Source organism: Panthera uncia, chromosome A2 (assembly GCF_023721935.1).
Source record: "Panthera uncia isolate 11264 chromosome A2, Puncia_PCG_1.0, whole genome shotgun sequence".
In the NCBI taxonomy this organism is placed as follows: domain Eukaryota; kingdom Metazoa; phylum Chordata; class Mammalia; order Carnivora; family Felidae; genus Panthera; species Panthera uncia.
In genome coordinates this window covers 86,924,430-86,946,729 of record NC_064816.1, presented here as the reverse complement: position 1 = coordinate 86,946,729, position 22,300 = coordinate 86,924,430, and the positions used below count along the sequence as shown (strand labels likewise).

General features: G+C 41.2%; 1 protein-coding gene across 2 annotated transcripts in view; it reads right to left on the bottom strand.

The window, feature by feature from the left end:
- The window catches only part of GRM3 (glutamate metabotropic receptor 3), a 97,905-nt gene that overhangs the window by 8,091 nt on the left and 67,514 nt on the right, over nt 1–22,300 (bottom strand). The window contains exons 3-5 of one of the 2 annotated variants that reach the window (XM_049641375.1): nt 17,265–18,331; nt 6,619–6,793; nt 4,397–4,948 (exon numbers count right to left, since the gene is read on the bottom strand). In XM_049641375.1, the coding sequence (XP_049497332.1) occupies nt 4,854–4,948; nt 6,619–6,793; nt 17,265–18,331 (1,337 nt within the window). In that variant the 3' untranslated portion in view covers nt 4,397–4,853. Of the gene's footprint in view, nt 1–4,396; nt 4,949–6,618; nt 6,794–17,264; nt 18,332–22,300 lie in introns of those variants that run through there. The other variant, XM_049641374.1, reaches the window with a different exon arrangement.

The window sequence follows — 22,300 nt, the reverse complement described above, 5'->3', positions numbered from 1 at the left end:
CACTGTTTAAAGAAGGCATGCTATGTTTGCTTGGGGAAAACCTAGTGAAATGTTAGAGGTAAAGAGCAAATGATTTAAGGGTTATAGAATGGCAGTCGTGAGACAAACTGGAAACGTGTGGAAAGGGGAAGGGGGAGAAGCATCAGTTTCCTACTCCATGTAGGGTTACCCCTGAGAGCTAGGGCCTCTTTCTTTTCCCACCCTCCAGGAGGAAGGCGTGAAAGAGAATGGAATGAGGTTCTCAGGCATCCTGTGACTTTCCTCTCCCAACGGAAAACGGATCGACATCTGTCTGATATGTTTGCACTAGGTATATTGTGCCTGGAAGCAGATGGCTTAGCTTGCTGAATACTCTAGGCTCCTCCAGTATTGGCCAGTCAGGATTTATGTTTATAATATCCTTCCAAGAAGACCATCAATTCAGTGTGTGTTGTCTTATAAGTTGCTAATTTGCCTGGCCGGTCTAGTACCTAGTGTCGTCGTGGGACTCCCTCAACTGTAAAGTGCAGGCATATTGTGCTGATTTTCTGGACTTGAACGGTTGAGAAGAAACTTGGGCATTATGTGCCCTTTTTTATTTTTTCTTTTATAAAGTCACATTCAGACTTGAGCCATGGCTTGCCCCCTCTTAACTTGGTAATCTTCAAAGGCTTGGCCCCTGTTAAGTGCAAAGTCTGGTCTTCATGTGCTTGCTTTCTGTTGCTGTAGCCCTCTGGAAAATTATACTGTGACTCTGAAAGACTGTGCACTTGATCTTTTTATACTACTGCTTCTTATAATGTGAAAATGCTTTGTAATAAAGAATAGTTCTATTAATGAAGCAGTTCACACTTGAGCCCCTAGACAAGGGACTTTCTGAATAAGGTTTTGGCAGAAGAAATCAATCTCCATATGCCTGTGGCTCCTCTGGGACCCAAATCTGAGCATCATTAGTTAGCAGAAGCCTCTTGACTGTTCTTAATGATAATGGCATACATACATCTGAATGATCACCATGAGCAAGAGAAACACATATCCCCATAGGACCAAGTCTGGATACATAATAGCTCTGAAGACTGTTGGGCACACTCCATTTCTCACCTCCCTCTCCCCACTCTGTGCTGATACAAACTCAAGTTAGTGTCGACAACATTCCGACCTGCATGGGTCCCCTGGGGTTTTACGCTGCTTAACCTCATCTGTGCATCCAGCTTGTGTCCTTCAAGATTCTGCAGTTCAACTTCCGCTTGCAGCATAGTTCTTAATTGCCTGTCTTCAGGAACCAGCTCTGGGAAGCCCTTTTGCTTCTAAAGCTGAGCAAAATAGAGAACGGTCTCTTCTCTTCCTTCTCATCCAAATACAAAGAGCGTTTGCTTACGTGTGTGGGTGTAGGAGCAGCAGTACAAGTATAAGTTTAGGATTTTAGGGTGGCTGAGTTAACTGCTATTGGAAGGAGTATTCCCAGTTTCAGTAAATGTCTTCTAAGGGGAGCCTTCTCTGGAGGGTTCCAGAGAGAGAGCTGAGGAAATAGTAGCTGCCTGGGAATGTGGCTGTTGGCATCATGAGGCAAAGGATGGGAGCTCAGAACACCTCTCCCTCTCTGAATCCAGTGCCAGCTTCCTCGGTGAGGGTCATCTCAGAGACTGTCCTTGCTCTGCACTGACACTGGTAGGTGAGGCACACAGCGTGGTGGAGTCCAAGGTTCTCAAAATGTTTTCCTTGGACCACTTTGATTGAACCAGCTGGAGTATCTGTTACGAACCAGATTTCTTTCGACCCGGATCATATGGCCCAGAATATCTATGGGTGGGGCCTGGGAACTTCATTTCAATGAGGTTTTTTTTGTTGTTGGGTTTTTTTTGTTTGTTCGGTTTTTGGGTTTTTTTGGTACACAAATATTGGGAGCCACTGGTCTCTGGGTGTACGGAATGGAGAAAAGTTAATGTTTCCTTTATTTATATTTTTTAACTGTTTATTTTTGAGAGACAGAAAGAGAAACAGAGGGCAAGCAGGGGAGGGGCAGAGAGAGAGGGACACACCAAATCTGAAGCAGGCTTCAAACTCTGAGCTGTCAGCACAGACCCCAACACGGGGCTCGAACTCATGAACAACGAGATCATGACCTGAGCTGAAGTCGGACGCTTAACCGACTGAGCCACCCAGGTGCCCCTAATGTTTCTTTTATTTTTATTATTTTGACTCTCACTGTGTATAGTTAATCAGTTACAACTAAAGTTGTTCCCTTTAAACCTAGCAGTATGTAAACATTTCACAAATGGTGAGTTTTCCAAGATGTCCCTAACCATGTTTTTTCCTCTGTGCTTGCTTCTAAGTTTGGTCATGCCTTTACGTCTTTTTGCAGCACTGCTCAGCTTTTAACATCTAGTACTGTTACTTATTGTGCTATCAGCCACCTTAGCTGCCATCAGGTAGGTCACCCAGGCTCCTAAATGATGTGATATTTCTGCCACTCTTGCCTGAGAATTAACTGGGAATTAATTTGGCCGCACCTTCCAGTCTGGGGAACTTCTTGGCACTGCTCGGGATTACCTGTGTCAAGTCTGTGATCCTTAATGAAACTGCAGTACTGGCTTCAGGATTTGGAGAATGTGGCCCAAGGAAAATGGCCACAAACTATTTCATAGGTGGGGTGTGTGTCCCTTCCTTGAATCTGGACAGGCTTTGTCCTCCTCTCTAGGATTCCACGTGGAAAGGCATTCTGCCAAGTTGCCAAGCCGGAGAGTGAAGCTACCATGGGCTTCCAGATCAGGTCAGTCTCAGCTGAAACCCCGGAAGGACCCAGTCCAGGCCTCACAGAGCAGACGAACTGCTCGGCCAAGCCCTGCCTGGATTCCTAACCCACAAAATCATGAGAGATATAAAAGGGTTATTTTTTTTTTAATTTTTAATTTTTATTTATTTATTTATTTTAGGGGGTTATTGTTTTGAAGCCACAAAATTTTGTGGAAGCTTGTCATGCGGGAATAGATAATTAGATGTGTGTAGGTGTTGGGGTGAGTAACCCTGTTGGTATATTAACTTACTCTTAACATGGGGTTGTTGTTTTTATACCTGGAAAGAGTAAATTAGAAAACCAGCAGCAATGCTGGTAACAATAACTCAATACGGTAAAATGCCTATATAATACTCACCAGAACATAAATTATGTAGCAACTAAGTAAAACATATGCTTTACCTAATGAAGTCAGAACAATTTGAGGATTTTTCTTGAGTTATAAAACAGTGTACTTCCCAATATTTAGGAAGGAAATGGATATAAACTGAGCTGAATATATAATGGAGGAAACAGCCATGAAGAAATTAAACCAGTTGCTTACATGTTCACCAGAGTGTGGGTTAGTAATGTGTTCATGCATAAACTAGATCCCATAGACCAGTGTCTTTCAAACTTCTTTGATTGCAATTCACAGTAAAAAACCTCCTACTTGGACCTTGTAGACGTGTAACCACTGGAGCAAACTCCATGAAATACTACTTACCCTTATCACATATAATGTACTCTAATACATTTAATTCTATTTTCTTCTAAAACTGCTGGCGAAACATACTACATAAATTTCAGGACCCATTACTAGGTTACACACTACAATATGGACAACAGTGGTCTAGATGCCGAGCTTCATGAGGCTAGGGGTTCTTTTTCTCCACTGTGTACCTCGGTGCTTAGAAATTTTTGTTGTATAGAAGATACTTAAGCATTTAATGAATGAATGAATTTCATGACTCTAGTTCCAATTTATGAAAATGCGTAGGATATTAATCACAAATCAGGAAACCCAGAGTCGATTTTTGAATCACCGTATATCTTTGAGAAGTACCTTTCATATTTTCTCACCTGTGAAATGGAACTTGTAGTATCTACTACTCATGGGATAAAAGGAGCCCACAAATAAAACTATTTTGCATAAAATATAAAGAATTACAAATAACAGATTAATGTACTTGTTACTTCTGCAATTTGATATGCCTAGAGTTATCACATGAATACTTCTTCACCTTATCATTTTAATACCACTTCGTTAACATGGAGCAGAGAAAAACTACTAAAAAAAATGAGGTCCTTTTTAAAGAAAATTTTACTTAAAATTTCATTGAGTAACAAAATAGTTCTAAAACGTTGGGCTGGGTAGATGCTTACTTCGAAGTATCTCATTGGGCCACTTGCAGATTAGCATTCTGCGTGAAAGCTTAAAACACATGTTTTTGTGTAAGTGGATATTTCTGAAATTCGGAAGAGAGACTTGGTTGGGTAAAGTGCCCTTGGTATTCCTTCAGGAATTTATTAATTCCAAGTATGTATATTAGAAAATGCTGCCATTTTGAAATTACTGAGGTTTATATGTATAAATGTCTGTGGAAGGGGCTTTGTTAAGCTGTTTGAGTAACAGCTGGGAAATCTGAGCTCTGAGAGCAGGATGACTTTTGCTCAGAAGTCGGTCTTGCTGTACAGCCTTGGGTAACTTTCCTATTGTTATCCCTGTACAGCCTACCACGTACCTAACTTCCTGGGAACTTTCCCGGCTTGCACCCTGACTGAAGTAGCAGGATACAGTTGTTGGATACACTGCCTTTGAAATGAGAGAAACCGACTCTAAATTCTGGTTCTGCCATTTTCAATATGTGGGACCCTGGGTAGGTTTCTTGATGTCAGGGAATTGTATGCATTAAATAAGATACAGCACATGTGCACATGTGTATGACATTTTTAGCATGATGCCCAGCAGATAGAAAAGAATCAGTGATAGTTCCATTGGCTGTTCTTATCATTGTTGTTTTTATTTGCTATTGCCAGTTCTTTCTTGTCTGGTCTAGCTAGCTGCTACAGTTGGGCTCTAGAAAAAAGATGTGTCTGCTCAAGAAATAAGCAGGTTTCTCTGGGGTCCAAGGAAAATGATCACAAGTCTTACCATGTGCTGGCACTCAACCATCGTGACACCTGGAAATTGAGCTGAAAAGACAAGAACATCCCTGTCTCCACCGAGGAGTGGCATATCCAGTGCATCCGTGAACGTGTGCTATCAGCCGGCAGCCTTTCCTTTGTTTGCTGGGGGAAGGGCAGCCCTGTTAAATTTTATACTTTGCTGCAGAAACTGGGGCACTAATGTGATTGCTCACTCTGTGATGCTGAGCTATTTTGAAGCATACTTTCTGATCGACTCGAGGCAAAATGGTGAGGCAGTCATTTGTCTCTGTCACTCCAGTCTTCCTTCCCTCTCTTGTGGCTTCCTTCCTCCGCCCCCCTCATCCTTCTGTCAGTGAATTTCTCCTGCTTCAAACCACAGATAAGCTGAAAATGGCTTAAAAGGTTGTCCCCTTTAGGTACACTGTGCCTGAGAATTTAATGAGAGGCTCTCTAAGGATAGTGTTTCAGATGTTCGCAGGCCAGTCAGAGATGCAGTGGTGGCCTGGGCTGTTCCTCCACTACCCTTCAGCTGGTTTGCAGCTGAAAAGCCCTGTGCATCGAAGTACGAGGAAGATACATTCCGGCGTTTTTCAAGGTGTGTTCCATGGAATATTAGCTGGTTTAACTGTGCTTGAATACTTTTTTTTTTTTTTTAATGTTTGTTCATTTTTGAGACAGAGAGAGACAGAGCATGAACGGGGGAGGGTCAGAGAGAGAGGGAGACACAGAATCCGAAGCAGACTCCAGGCTCTGAGCTGTCAGCACAGAGCCCAACTCGGGGCTCGAACTCACGGACCGTGAGATCATGATCTGAGCCGAAGTCAGACGCCCAACCGACCGAGCCACCCAGGCGCCCCTGTGCTTGAATACTTCTAAGGAACTGTAAATAACCAGGTTAAACAGATTGCCTTGCTCTCGGGATTCTTAAAGCTAACATGCTCATGGTAAAGGTGCTGCTTCAAACTTCTAAGGGGGTATTTAGGATGAACCATTTCCTGTCTTTTTTTGGTTATCTTCCCTTTTTAATTTTTCATGAAGCACCTTTATCATGTGTGACACAGGACATACTCTGCAGAGCACCAATCTAGGCCGACCCTCTGGGCCAGTGAGTAAAGTAAAGCCACAAATAATAAAGTGATGTGCTCAGCGTTTCCTATTGAATTGATTGCAGAGTCAGGACTAAGAAGTAGGTGCTCTGACTCCACAACACAGTCAAAAATTCTAAGTGTGGGGGCGCCTGGGTGGCTCAGTCGGTTAAGCGTCCGACTTCGGCTCAGGTCACGATCCCACAGTTTGTGAGTTCGAGCCCCGCGTCGGGCTCTGTGCTGGCAGCTCAGAGCCTGGAGCCTGCTTCGGATTCTGTGTCTCCCTCTCTCTCTGCCCCTCCCCTGCTCATGCTCTCTCTCTCTCAAAAATAAATAAACATTTAAAAAATCCCAAGTGCAGTTATGGGTTTAATGTCTGTGTTCCCTGCTAGACTGTATGTACCATCAAAACAGGAGCCTTGACTTTCACTCACCTCTGTATCCTTAGCACCTAGCATACACTACCTGACACACAGTGGTTGAACCAGCACTTATTAAATTGAATTGAGATTGTTCATGGGGGATGGACATGGGTTGTCCTTGCCTATTCCTATTCATTGCTTCCCCTCTGAGCCTTCTCTCTGCTATAGTGCTATTCACGGAAGGGTCACTGCCAAGTTCTATACTTACACTGAGAATATGTGGTCCCCGTTCCGCTGACACTGAACCTGTTGAGGTGCAGTCTGTGTGTGACCACATTCTTCTGGGGTTGGAACAGGATGATGTGCACCTTGGGTGCAAACAAACAGCCCAGGACCACGAAGCCACTCAGGCTAACAGAGATGCACATGGTTGTTGTCTGCACCTACAAGAAAAGGTTGCCTAGTTAAATGTCTGGCTGTAAATGCAACCATGTCACCTACTAAAAAGAACACTGAGAAAAGACCAAACCAAAAACCCAAATCATCCACAGTTCTGTTGTTAGTATAACCAAACCAATAGAATGATGAAATGAGATCTTTTGAACTTGAGATGTTCATGGAAACATTGCTTAAGATCTGTTAGCAAACACATTTGTGTTAGGTGCTCCTGAGTGCTTGCCAGGACTTTACATGGATTTTCTTGTTTTGTTTCTTTTCTTCTTTATATTTGTATAAAGACATTTCTGCAGAACCACCTAAGTCAGAATCTTAAATAGTAAAATATCAACATTCCCTGATGAAGTGACCAGATTGCTGATGGTTTCAGTCATTCAACTTAGCTTGTTTACGGTTCAGTGTACCATGAACAAATCTGAGGGGCCATTTACATTTCCCCATCTTTTTTTTTCTTTTTTGCTGGGAATTCTGCCCATCAGCTATTGGTTACCCCACTCAAAATTGTGAGACACTGTCAACTGTCTTATGGGCTACCTGTAAGTTATTTCATTGGCAACCCTCTGGAATCTTGATACACGAGGTACTCACTGTTCAATCATTTTGTTCTCTAGGCTTCCGTACGTCTGTTCTTGGCAGAGAACTTGCACCTGCTTCCTCTTTGCCTCCCGTGAAAGTACCCCTCAGAACTAGGTTTTATCGTGCCTTGTTTTCATTCTTTTGCTTTCCCTCTTCATCTCCGCTGATCTCGTCATCTGTCCTAACTTCAGCTCCCACAGATTTTCTAGAAAATCCTAAATTAGCTTCTACATATTTTATTGTTTTCAGTACTAAAAAATGGAAATTAATTATTTCTTCTATCAGTCTCACTCAGAGTAGCTATGGTAAATCCTAGGGTAATTTTAGATTTCTTTGTCCTTTTGCTCCAGGCAATGTTATTACCAGATAGCATAATCTCTCATGCCCTCAAGTGTTTGACCTTCTCTAATCAGAGAAAGCGCGAGACTGAACAATTAACTGGAGAAGCCACATAACTCTAGAAGGCTGCGTTCTGGTTTGACTAGACAAAATTCAGGTTACCCCTGTAGCATTACTCTTCAGATTCTGAGTTTACTTTGTATGCCAAAAGGACAATCTACCCTATTTTAAAGCTCCTGTCCCTTTTAACTGCTCCAGTGCCCTCCACTTGACCCCACACTGCAGGCTCCTTTCCCTTTTGCCAGCTTCTCAGAAAGGAGCCCACTCACTGATTTTGCAATGTAAAAGCCTTGATAAACCATCACTGTGTTATTTATAGCGAGTCCGATTTCTGGCGTAATTTTTTTTTGTATTGATGGGTACTATCAGAACTGAACTCCTCCTTTAGAACTATCCTCTTCCATCTTCACTTTTGACTGGGGAGCCAGTATGAGAGGTGCCAGATACTAGAGTGAGGGTAGGACAAGTTCAAATGTATCATCTTTCAAGGAAACCTTTTCTAATAATATTCTATAACGCTGAAGCTTCTCACACACTTTAAGCCGTTACAAGGGGGAGGAGAGGCTTTTATGAGGAGGGTATCTTGAAAAAAGGCTGTGCTGTGAGTTCTAGACCCTTCCTCCCTGAAGGAAGGTTGTGCTTTTCTCCTCACTTGAGACCTGGAGAGGAGTGCTTCAATGTGGCTATTCACAGAATGTTTGAGGCTTTTCTGCAGGAGGAAGATGTCCTGGCTTGAAGCCTGATTCCTGTCCTGAAGTCTAGGAGGTGAGAAAAGGTTAATTACTTTCATGGCACAGCACAGACACTTGCTACCGTATTGAGACAGCCCTTTACTGTAAGAATTTATCAAAGCAAAGGATGTGTGAGTGCCGTGCATGGACTGGATGTCCCACACTATAAAGACCATCATGGGTAGTCTTGTGCTCCTTTGGAGCAGCCTGAGTCCTTCCTAGAAAGAGGCTGGCAGCCGGGTGTAGTTGGGTGCCTTGGGACTGAGCACGGGGCCACAAGGGACAGGTCAGAATAGGACTCACTCAAGAACCTGCAGGAGAAAAAAACCAGCCGGATATTTCTGAACATTGCATGAAAACATGCTTTAATCATCTTCCAGGTATCCCAAGGATATGTCCTTAACAAACACTGCAGAGATCATACAACTATCCATTTACGTAAGAACTGTCCTGCTTCTTCCTTATTACTCTCTGACCAGGGCCAGTGGTGAAATGGGGAGTGTGAATAAGAAGAACGGAAAAGCCAAGCACTGCAGGCTCTCTGCCCCAGGCAGGCCAGACTTCGGGAGAACATGAGATGTAATGTTAAGTCAAGGTATGGTTTTGATAATTATACAGGACTAGGCATTTTGATTTCCTAATAGAGACTACTTTCTGTTGAAGACGATCATAGGACCATGTGTTACCTAAGAGCACACACATTCATGGGCCAACCAAACTCATGAGCGTTTTCATTCATTGCTCTATCCCCAGCACCAGAACGGAGCCTCATATGATGAATGCTCAGTATTTGAATGTGTTCACTGGGATTTCCATGCAGGGGTGGGCAATTATTACTCTCACTAATTACTAAAGGGGCAATGGGTGCCAGAACTAAAGATGCATTTTGGTCATAGTTTATGTAGCATATTATTTAATATATTTGTTTCGATTGGAAACCTTTTAGATTTTTATAAAGCCGAAGTACTGGCCTCATAAATTCAATTGTTCAGTTCCTTTAAGAAGTCATACTACTTACTAATGGGGCGCCTGGGTGGCTCAGTCGGTTAAGCATCCAACTTCGACTCAGGTCATGATCTCACGGTTTGTGAGTTCGAGCCCTGCCATCAGGCTCTGTGCTGACTGACAGCTCAGAGCCCGGAGCCTGCTTCGGATTCTCTGTCTCCCTCTCTCTCTGCCCCTCCCCTGCTCATTTCCTCTCTCTCTCTCAAAAATAAATAAACATTAAAAAAATGTAAGAAGTCACACTACTAAAAGTCTGTATTTACCTATAATTCTTTGTTCTGCCTTTTTGTACCCTATTAGTCCATGCTGCTCGGCTTTCAGCTTCCTCAAACTTCCAGCAACATTGGACATGCTTCCTTCGTTTTAGCTTCCTGACATCCTTCCCTCACTGAAAGTTCCTTGTCTTAGTTTTGTTTTTGCTGTTGGCTTTTTTGCTTCTACCTGAATTTTAAGTGCTGGAGTGTCTCAGACCCCAGTTTGGTTTCTCTTCACTTCATCTCATTGGGTTCCATGGCTTAAGTACCGCCTATGTTGATGTTGCTCAAGTATTTATTACGAGTTCCAGCCTATCTTATGGGCTTCCAGACAAATACTGAACTGCTGTCTTGGCATACTGTACTGGATATGTCATAGGCATATCGGGATTAATATGTAAAACTTGATGCCCTCCCCCAGGTACTTGAGTACGTGACCTAAAATCCCACCCAGCTATGCAAGCCACAAAAAAGGGAGTCATCCTTGATTTTTGCCTTTTCTCTTACACCCACACATCCAGTCCAATAGCAACTTCTGTTCGTTCTTTTGGAATATAATTTTCTATGGTCTCTTCTAGCATGTCTTTCAAGCACAGGCACTGACTGCCTCTGTTCTGGACTTTCTTTCCACGGTAAAGAGGTTCTGGACCTTCTTTGTATGGCAAAGAGACTTAGAAGATGGAGATAGTGCCTACTTTTGGAGCAAAGAGCCAGAATATCATCCATTACAAAAGGTTCAGGTTCCGTAACCTCACATTGCCTCCCCTGTAACGCTGCCACTGACCACGCTGTGGTGACACGGGACACTTTGCCTAGCCCATGGGAAGTGGAGTTCAGGGAACCAGAGCCAATGCTGACCCTCTCTGGCTACCACTATTGCTTTGAGTCATAAAGTTTTTTGATCAACATCAACAAAACTCTGGCAAGCTAATATGTTACCTTATAAGTAGAGTCAAATCTGAGATGCTACAATCTTCGATAGTTTTGACAACAGGATCGCAATGGTTTTCTCACAGAGGAAGTGTGAGGGCTTTGTGGGCTGAATAACAAAATGTGAGAGAAGTCCATGGGAATCAGTAGAAAGCATGCTGACCAAATTCTATGGCCAACCGGGCAATAAACAGTGCTCCACCTTATTCCCCAGTAATGAACGATGGGGATTTGGGGTGGGGGTTAGAGGCTGAGTAACTGGAAGTAGGTTCAGATAGAGCTGCTGGACCAGTGCTGTAGTTGTTGCTAACTCCTCTAGGGAGTGGGGTGGATTTCCTGTCTAATCTGGTTCAAGTCCTGGGTGGACAGAAACTTCAACTCGTTTTCACATAAAAGTTGCAGAGACACGCACGCATATTGGAACACAAAAGGAGGGACCTTCAGAGAAGGCAGACATCAGGTGAATCACCTGCACTGTGGCTGATTCTCCCAGGAGATGAGGGGGCAGGGTGCATAAATGCTTGCCGCAGAATAATGGCACAGTGGGGCCCTCTCAGGGCTCATCCCTTGCTGTAGTCTCTCATGAGAGACTTAGATTCATTCCAAGAGGACAGAGTTCCCTCAGGTTTTTTTTTTTTTTTTTTTTTTTTTTGCAGCACAAGCTGGTGGCAAAAAAGGAGCTTTGGTTCTCTCTGCAGGATTTCCCTGAGACAGAAAAATGCTCTGGAAAACCATAGATGAGGCACTGACTAGTACTTGGACTCTCATTGACTTGGATTGGGTGTAAAATGCTGACAAAGGGGCTGTACTAAAGAATGAGAAACTGACACAAAGAAATCTAGATAAGTTCTTGCAATTGGCTATAGCACGGGAAAACTCCCCTAGCCATTACATGAAAACCAGGCAAGACTCTAACAGATGTTATCATCACAAGAGAGCAAATGCCGTGGATTAAGATGGACTCCTTTAAAAACCAGTCACTGCTGTGTGTATCAAGGCTGAGTTAGCTAAACTGCACAAACCACGTGCCTCAGGCAGAAAGCTATCTGGCTCTGGCTTCCAGTCAAGGGGTCCCCGAAGTTGAAACGAAGTGACGGTAATGCTGATCTTGCCATCCACTTTAGGGTTTGGGGGCTCAGAAACATTGGACCTTTGTTAGATTGAGCTGAAAGTAGCTGCTTGCATGCTTAAAACTAAAAGCAAATGTGCCTTACTTACTAGCATGGACTTACTCTCTTCCTCCCTGCTGATTCCTCCCTTATTCTCCAACCCTGATTTTAGCTCCTTTGAAGAGAACAGTACTTATGATAGGACCAAAATCTCCCCATCCCCAAGGGTGGCTGAAGTCACACAGACACCAGACCCAGCATGCAGGGAAACTTGAGAGAGGAAAAAACTCAATTTTTTATGCTCTGTTGGTGATAGACAACCATCTCACCATCCTATCCAGACCTGCTAGGGGGACGGCAGGGCTTGGACTATGATGAGGCAAGGAAGGCACTTCTTGAGATGCAATTTTAAGGGAGCATCAAAAACTCAGTGATTAAGGCAAATCATATTTTATTGCAATATGTTTTGAAAATAAAAATGAATGCTGAAAACCTATGATGAACACACTGTCAACATTTTAAATAGGGATAGGATTGCTAACAGTGCTGTACCATGACATATTCAGTCTTAAGGCAAATCCTGATCCAAAGACTGCTTACGCACGGGTCAGCTAGCCCACTTTGCATTGTCTAGTGAAAACTGGGCCTTCGGGCACCTACATAAATGCTGACACTCTGGCTACAGTGATGGCTATACTAAAGTCCTTTGTATCCGAATCAGGAGTCTTGGGTCGTCTGCCAGCATCCCTGAACACGTGGCAGTTTAACTTGTTAGATGGCAAGATGGGTAAAAACCTTTGACGGTTCTCGAAGTTTCCATCTCCATTGCTAATATTCTACCATCTTACTGGAACATCTATGACAGCCACCTAACTGGCCTCCCTTCTTCTGCCTTTGTCTTTAAGTCAGTGTCTTCAGCAGCTTAATTTTCCCCACTACAATGTGAGATGATAAAATAGGAGATCATTAAATTCCTCCGCTTAAAATATTTCAATGGCTTCTTTTTCCACATAGACTGAAATCTAAAAGTTTGCTATGGCCTATAAAGTCCTACATGATCTAGCTTCCCTGCCCACCTTGCATATAAAATCTCTCTTCCATCTACTCATTAAACTATAGCTGTATATACCTTTCTTTTCTGAGACTTTGTTTTTTTTGGCCTAAGTGTGTTCATACTTGCTGTTTTTTTGACTAGCACATAAAATCCCCATGGCTAGCTCCTTCCCATCCTTTAGTGGAGTATTACAAAATAGACACCAGCAGGAGTGGCAAACAGTTTTGAAAGAATTTGAGATTTGGTATTTTTTTAATCTTCAAAAGAGTCAACATGGGTAAATCAGAATTTCTTTGTAAGTGTTAAAACCGTGTCAGAATTCTAGAGTGACCTCCAAAGTCTCTGCCTACAGTGGGTAAAGTGCTTCCTCTGCACCATGCCCCTTAAAATCCATTTTCTCGATACTCAGAGTACTGTCCTTTGCTTAGCAACATCTCTACTACCTGGGAGCTTGCCAGAAACCCAGAATCTTGGGCCCCCTCTTTTCTTACTGGGTCAGAATCTTTTATCTTAGCAAGGTGCCCAGATGAGCTGTATTCACACTAAAGTTCGAGAAGCACTGCATTGGCATCACCCCCTTGTCCTCCCATCACAGCACTTAAACCACAGCATGAGTTACCCTGTATTTTCATCCGTTCATTATTTACTCTCCATCTGTATCCTTCCCTCACTTGCACTAGACGGTAAGTTATAAAAGAGAGAGATGTGTCTGTGTTGACAGCTGTATCTCCAAGGTCCATAATAAGTGCTCAAATATTTTTGGAAGACATAAATGAACAAAACATTCAGGAATTACTATTAATTCCTTTATGGATAACCTTATATCCAAACATGACCTAATCTTTATTTATACCATGTAAGCTAAGATTGGCCCCCTGATGGCTTAATGTTTGAGTCTTACACTATCTTGTGATACAGAAAGAGATGGCCTGAAAATTTATCAAAGATCCTTTGAATTTTTGGATTCTTACCCAAGTTCTTGCCTGCTAGGTCTTGGATGCTTGTAATAGCTTCAATTAGTTTTGCTTGTTCTATGCTCCACTCTTTCAAACCCATCCTCCATATTAAAAACAGAGAAGTCTGTAGTGTAATATGAAAGGCATTGATTTGCATCTGAAGAACTTGTCCTACTGTTTCTTAACTGTGTCACCTGGGAAGTCAATTATCCTCCAAGTTTGTTTACTCATCCTTCCAATGGATAATAACATTTGCCTTTCAGGGTGCTAATGAGGATAAGTGAACTCACGTAAGCAAAACATCTAGAGTAAGTTTCAGAGTTGATCAATAAACGTTAGTTCCTTTTTTCCCCTCTTATGTTTCATCATGTCACTTTTTGCCTGAGCAAACAACCAACCAAAAGAAAGTAAAAATTTAAAAATATCAATTCCTCAAGCCCTTATTCATTATTTAAATGCATTATTTAAATTCATTACTTAAATGAATTCCTCTGCCTGTTAAAAGTTGACCACATGGCCAATTGCCATTAGTTTCTCTCTAGACCCCTCCCCCAAACCCATTTTCTACTTGAGTAAAACCAATATTACCTTTTTTGCTTGGTTCATTTCCTGTCTTGCCTCAAGAACATTCCCCACATGCCCTATATTCTCTAACCACTGTAACTGCAGTTTCCCACCAAGGTACAGTGTGAAATCACACCTCTTGAAATTCTTGGAAAGACCATTCTTACTGATCCAACTCTTCTTTCAAACCTATAGGCATTTAAGAGCTTGTACCACCAATTTAATTATAAACTATTCTGTATTGATTTTGAATTCTTTCATGCTTGTTGATTTTTTTTTCCCATCTGGGAAAGAAGCTTTTTGAAGACTAGAAAAGTGCTTTATTTATTTATAATTCACAAGAGGTGGCAAAGTACTGAGTCATAAACCTTGTTGACTGTTTGGTGGCCAAATTCCTACTAGCTGCCTGTAAATGGATGGGTACTTCTCTAATTCTGCTCATTCTATATGAACCACCTGGTTTCCTTGTGGGAAATTTTACACCTCAGTCTTTTGGAATTCCTAAAAAAACAGTCTCAAATTCATATGCTTACAGGGTCATGCATATGCACAAGTGAAGGGAGCCAAGTGGAAGCATTCAGGGATTGGTAGCTGTGTGCTCTGTCTAGAGGCATAAACACTAAGGTCCGGCTCAATGTTGCATGCGGGAATTTGGGTCCACGTGTTTTACTTTGTTAAGAGAAACCAAGAATCTGGATATTTCTGTAAAATTCCTCAATTTTCTAATTTTGACAAATATTTCAAAAAATTTCAAAAACAGTGAAGGCCACACTAAAGACATCTGTGAGACACTGAGAGCATATGATTGATTTAAGCAGTCGTTTTCAGTCTTGGCTGCAAATTAGTCACTTGGGGGACTTTGAAAAATCCAGATGTCCAGGCCATGGCCCAGGCCAATTAAATCAGAATCCTTGTGTCTGTGCCCCATGTATCAATATGTTTTTTTCAAAGCTACGCAGTTGATTCAATGCACAGTCAAATTTGAAAACCAATGGGTTGGAGGCTCCATTCTACTTTTTCATTTCTTTTGTAAATTTTGCCTTGGTATTATTTGTAAGGGGTATGTGAAGCCTCAGGTTTGGATGCCTTAATTAGCATGGACCTGAAAAAACACTCCACAACCTCTGCCCCATTTGCCTCATGCCATGTGGTGAAGCTTATGGTATCTTCAGTTAATTTCACTTAGTCAATTGATCTCCTATATACTGCTATCATGTTAAGGAAAGAAGTCATTTCTTTTCTGTCTTTTAGAAATAAATGCTAACTCATTCAATAAAATTAAACTTTTATAATGCTATTTGTTTATTCTCTGTAGTATTTTCTGTTCTGTTTTCTTATTAGCTTCTTTGAGAATGAATGGTTTCAGATCATATACCCAGGGTAAAATAATATTGTAACTGGTTCACAGTCCCAGTACCCTAAATCATGTCTGCTGAGGATGCTTCCTAAGAACTTAAAAAAATCCATACAGATCTATAGAAGTGGATGTGCACATAAAGACAAAAGATAGAAGTGGCAGCATTAAAATACATTAACTATAGTTATCCATTTTAATCCCCTCACTAACCGTTCACATTCCCCCATGGCTCATATAATATGACCCTTGATTTTGCTGTTCAGTTCTGATAATTTCTCTACTGACACATTTTCAAAAAATTTTATAGGTAGGCTTAGAATGCCTGACCATTACACCAACATTGAATTTAAGTTCTTTATTTTCCTTGTTCTTCCTTTAGTTTAGTCCATGGTTTCAGTCACATCGTTGTAAATCATTTAAAAGATGAGCTATGTTAAGCTTTGCTAGTCTCTTGATGCCACATTTTAAATAGCTGTGTCTTCTTTTTGAGCTGCAGTGTTCAAGAATTTTGGTAATATAGGAATTGCTGATAAATAGATTTGGGGACTGTTACAGTCTACAGAAGCACTTTGTGAAATCATGGTGTAACAAGGAAATGCCCGTGGAAAACTTTAATCTATGACAACTTAAGACATATGCAGAATAAAACCAATTGCCTCAAGTGGAAAAAAAAAATCTTAAACTCCTTGGAAGATACTAAAATCAGAAATATAAATGCAAAAGTAACTGATTGATGGTTTCAATAATTTGAGAAATTATGATAGAATGATTAACTCTGTCTTTCAGAAGAGATGGTAATTATATTGATGCCCAGAAATTTGAACTATGCATTGCTAAAGACTTTATGAATACTGACTTAATTAGGTTACTTGGATATATGCAGTAATATTTTTAACTAGTTCAAGGATTTTATATATATATATAAAATCTCATATGTACAAGAACTAAAGTTGTAGAACATGTATAACAAATTTACGTTACATTTTAATCTGTTTTAGAGACATAATGATGCTTATTTGAAGCTTGAGTGAAAGTGTTTAGATCTGATAATGGCTTAATGTTGCAAGTCTATTTTAATTTACCGATTAATCTGTGGTAGCCAGGTTCTCTTGTGTCTTATTCGAATTATTCTCACTAGGTTCTCAGTGGTTTAATTCTTGCCCTCTGGTGAATCACTTTCTAAACTTAAAAGTTTTAGAGGTGTGTGTGTGTGTGTGTGTGTGTGTGTGTGTGTGTGTGTGTTGCATCTTCCTCCTACTAGATTATAAATTGCTTGAATGACCACATCATTTACATTTATCTTCCTTTCTGTGCCTAGTACAATGCTTTGCACATAGTACTCACTAATTAGATGCTTTTAAAACATATTGAATGAGTTTCCATATATAATATGGTGGTTTATCATGGCATTTACAATTACCTACCTAATCACTGAGATGAAATAAGTCTATTTTAAATCCTACATAACAAAATATTGGCAGGATAAGGGAACAATGAAAAGAAGAAACCATTCAAAGACTTACTCTGTAATCACTTGATGTCACATAAAATATAGGGAGGAAGGCAAGCCAGATGATGCACGTGGTATACATGGTAAAACCAATGAACTTGGCTTCGTTGAAATTTTCTGGGCACTTCCGAGTTTTGAAGGCATACACAGTGCATAAGATCACCAGGACCACATCGTAGGTGAGTGAGATCAACATGCTGGAATCTCTGACATTGCATTTTAAGATGACTGTCTCCCGCTTCTCTGGAAGGGTGTAGCGCCTGGTGCCCGGAGCTTCCAGGATCAGCCACACAGACACCACCACAATTTGCACCAGTATCAGACCCAGGCAGATGAAAACCTGAGAACTCGGGCTGATGAATTTTGGCCTCTGAGCTCCATTCTTTACCCCATCAAAGATGCGGGCGATGCAGTTTGTCTTGGTCAGCAGGGCTGAGTAACAGACAGCAAAGGAGGTCCCCAGCCCTAGTCGACGCAAAGCACAGATGACTGGTGATGGCTTGGCAATGAAGAAGAATGTCATGCAATAGGACAGACCAACCCCAAACAACAAGATGTAGCAGAGCTCCCGGCCTGATGCTTTGACCAAGGGTGTGTTGTTGTGCTTGATGAAAACAGTCACAACTACGCATGTACACATAAAGCCCAGGCAGGCGATGGTCACTGGACCAATGGCCCAGGCATCTTCCCACCTGATGTAGTCCTCGGGGAGATTAAAGCAGGCAGACAGATCTGCAGTGGGCCACTGCCCGAGGCCGCAGTCCATACAGGTAAACTCGTCAGCCAGGTATTCGTAGGGCTCACAAGGGATACAGATCCAGCAGCAGACATCCCCTGGTTGCATGTTCTTCATTTCATTGGGGGCACAGGGGTCACTGCACTGGGAAGTGGGGACCGAGTTCCGGGACCAGTGGATAGAGTCAACATCTAGTGATAAGGTTTCTGCCCAGTGACCAACCTTCAAGTAGGAATACTTGCCACCCACGTACTGGAAATTGAACACGTTGTATCGTCCCATTCCATCTCCGAAAGTGTCAAACTTGACAATGCTATCGGCACCTTTATTTGGGTTGAATGGAGCTGTGACATATAAAGGGAAAGAAAAAAAAGAACACCGTTGAGGCATCTCAGGTGTGATCAATTACTTCCTGTTACACACTTAGGAAAACTGAAATAACAGGGAATACGGATTCTGAGGCTGAAATAACTTACCATTGAATTTACACATTAAAAGCTACTAGAGTACTCATGCATTCATAAATTCACCCACTGAACATTTCTGCATACCTCCTGTGTGCCAAGTGCCAAGGATTAATCATGAGCGTAATACAGAGCCTGCTTTCAAAGGAGCTTATTATGTAACGGGAGCTGGCAAACATGTAGTCATATTCTCTGTGCTGTGTAAATATTCATTTCTTCAAAGAGTTCACACTAGCAATTGGGCAAAGCTTTGTGTCTCATCCTTATTGCTTACTGATGGTGTATAGACCCCAAAATATGAAATGTTTTCATGAAAATATAAAATTAATAGGAAGAATTTTTCTCCAAAAGGAAGGTAAAGTTTTTCACCAGAAGTGTGTGGTTTGCTTCTTTTTTAAACCGAAGTGTAATTGACATGCAATGTTATATTAGTTTCAGGTGAACAATATAATGATTCAACAACCTGTACACTACTTAGCGCTCACTACTAGAAGTGTAGTCACCAGCTGTCATCATACAATGTTACTACAATATTATTGACTCTATTCCCTATGCTCTACCTTGTGTCTCCATGAATTATTCACTTTGTAACTGGAAGTTTGTACCTCTTAATCCCATTTTGTACCTTTAATCCTCATCCCTCATGCATCTCCCCTCTGCAACCACTGGTTCTCTGTATTTAAGAGTCTGGTTTTTGTTTGTTTTGTTTTTAAGATTCCACATACAAGTGAAATCATATGGTATTTGTATTTCTCTGACTTACTTCACCTCACAGAATACCTTCGTGGTCCATCCATGTTGTCACAAATGGCAAAATCTCATTTTGTAAATAGCTGAGTAATATTCCATTGTATATATAAATGCCACATCTTCCTTATCCATTCATATATCAAGGGACACTTGGATTGCTTCCATATCTTGGCTACTGTAAATAATGCTGCAGTAAACATAGGGGTTCATATATCTTTTCGAATTAGTGTTTTTGTTTTTCTTTGGGCAAATACCCAAATAGTGGAATTACTAGATCATATGGTGTTTCTAGTTGTAATTTTTTGAGGAACCTCTATAATGTTTTCCATGGTGGCTGCGTACGGTATGCTTTAAAAAAGTTCGTATGATTCAGAAGGAAAAAACAAAAAAATGGAAACCCACCCATAATCCTTTAACCCTAATGTTTTCATGTTTTGAGGCATATTCATGCTATATATAGTATGCTTTCATTCATGTAAACATATGGCCTGGATGCCTTAAAGACACCAGCAGTATCCAGAAGCTAGGTGACAGTGCTTTCAAGTTTGTTCCAAACTGTACAGTGTTAGTAACCCTCGGCCAAATGACCTGCCCTCAAACCTCTTTCTTACAGCTTTCTGCGAGTATTCAAGAACAGCAGATCTCTGAGTATCTATGTTTCCTCTCTTCTGGCTATGTGTTCATCATGTTTCTCTTGCCAAGGTCTCCTCCCACTCCGATCGGCCATTTTTATGCCACCTGCTTTGGTCTCCTGCGTGCCTACTATTTCACACTGCCGCCCTTTATTTCATTGGATGTAGAAGAATATTGCTGATATCTACTGATGGACAAACTCCACTAGTTAGGATAGGCTTGTCTGTGTTGGTAAACAGACGCAAAATTGTTCAATGGCTCAAACACAATGGAAGTTTACTTCTCTCTCATGAGATCATCTAAGGTGTTGGTTGGTGGGTGTCTCTCCTCCACACGGTGAGTTGGAAACCCAGGTTAACTTGCACCTTGAGGCTGTGCCAATTTGCTGGGTCTCCTCCTCATCAGTATCCATCCGGTGGAAGGAGAGAATGTGAAGTAGGTATACCTGCTTCTTTTTCTTTTTAATATTTATCTTTGAGAGAGGGGGCGGGGAGAGAGAGAGGGAGCATACAAGCAGAGGAGGAGCAGAGAGGGGAGGAGAGAGAGAGAATCCCAAGCAGGCTCTGCAGTCAGTGCAGAGCCCAACTGGGGGCTTGAACTCACCAACCATGAGATCATGACCTGAGCCGAAATCAAGAGTCCGACACTTACCTGACTGAGTCACCCAGGCGCCCCTACTTGCTTCTTAAAGGTGTAAACCTGGGAGTGGCGCAAATTTCCATTTACACTTCATTCATTAGAAATTAGTTCCAGGGCTACACCCCGTGTCAAGAGGGGCCGAGAAATACAGTTTAGCTAATGAGTGCACTACAGCCCTGCTGCGGAAGTAGAAAATGGAATTTAGCGGGCACTGCACTCTTGCTCCGCAGGTGTCTTCGGTCTTTGTAGCCTTCTCCCTGAACTACACTCCACCTTCTCTGGGGCTCATGTTGTTCCAGCCAATGGGAACACCTTACCCTTATTGGGTGAGATGTCTGATGAAGACAAGTCCCTCATTGAGTCACTTGGGTCCTTGGTGAAAGAAAACGCTACAATTTACCAAGTAATCTTCTCCTGCTTAGGGCTCACAGGGGCCCCTGGGGGCCTGGCTGGGGGGTTTCCAGTAATGTTCCAGATCACATATAAAATCTGTTAGCGAGCGTAGTCCAATATGCCAAATGTATTCCTCATTTATGATTTTTTTCTCTCAATGATTTTGTCCTCTCACCTGCAGTTCAACTTTACTAACCCTTCCCTAGTTTCCTGCCACATTCCACAAACCCATCACACATGGCTGTGTGTGTCTGTACTCTCGTGGAGCGGCTTCAAGTTTACAGTGAGGCAGAATAATGTGACAGATGAGGGCACATCTGGGATTTAGAAGGTTTATGTGTGATTCTCATCTCTGTCTTTTAATAGTTGTATGTCTTTAGCCAAATTAACCTTTCTGACTCCACTCCTTAATCTGAAAATAGTAAATTAAAATTATAAACAAAGTAATATAAAAATATAGAATAAATTGATTATTTTTCTCTGATTTTTAGCACTCGCCAGATACGAAATTGTATGATAATCAACTCCATTATTTGTTTTTTCCTTGATCTCTTTCCACAATGGTACACTGTTTTTGTATTGATACAACTGTAGACTGTGCTTTAATATCTGTTGGGACAAGTGAAAATAGGAGCTGAAAGGCTTATTTTTTTTATATTTTTATATTTTTAGGAGTAGGAGTCAATATTAGAATTCTTATGTTACATAAAACGAACCATGTTTAGTCTCTGCTTATAAAAATTCCCTAAATTTTTAGGGAATCCATTCACATGTCACAAGTAAGTAAAATGTTGAATATTTTAACACATTTTACATCAAATATAACAACCTCAGATGTGTTACTTTTTACTTTTGCCTATGCAGTCAATCTCCACCAATGTTCAGTTGTTGTTAGATTGCAAATCTGGAAAAGTTTGTAAAATGAATATGTTTAATATTCTTATTTAAAATTCTTCATTATTTTCACAAATATTTTTAAATTTCTTAAAAGTGACATATTTGGTAGATGATAAAACTGATGATTTGGTGTGTTCTGAGTTGGAAAGGGTTATTAATAAGACTGTTGGCCTGTGAGCTAACAGGATAAAAACCAAAGATGTAAAACATTGCTCTTACAAATCTTTTCTGGAAAGGAGCCAATAGCATCAACTGAATATTGGGGCAGACTGTTGCCTAGCTGAGGTTAACAGAATTAATAACACATCTGACGTTCTTGCCTTTGATGTAAAACGTGTTAAAATATTCAAGATTTTACTTATTGGTAACATATGACAGGAGTCTCTAAAATTTTTGAAGATTTGTAAGCATAGAATAAACAAACTGAGTTTAATGTTAACGTAAGAATTCTGATATTGCTTCCTTCTCCTGAGGCTAGAGTAATAACATTTCCATTCCCATGTTTTTTCTTAATTGTTTGAAAATGTTGACCATTAA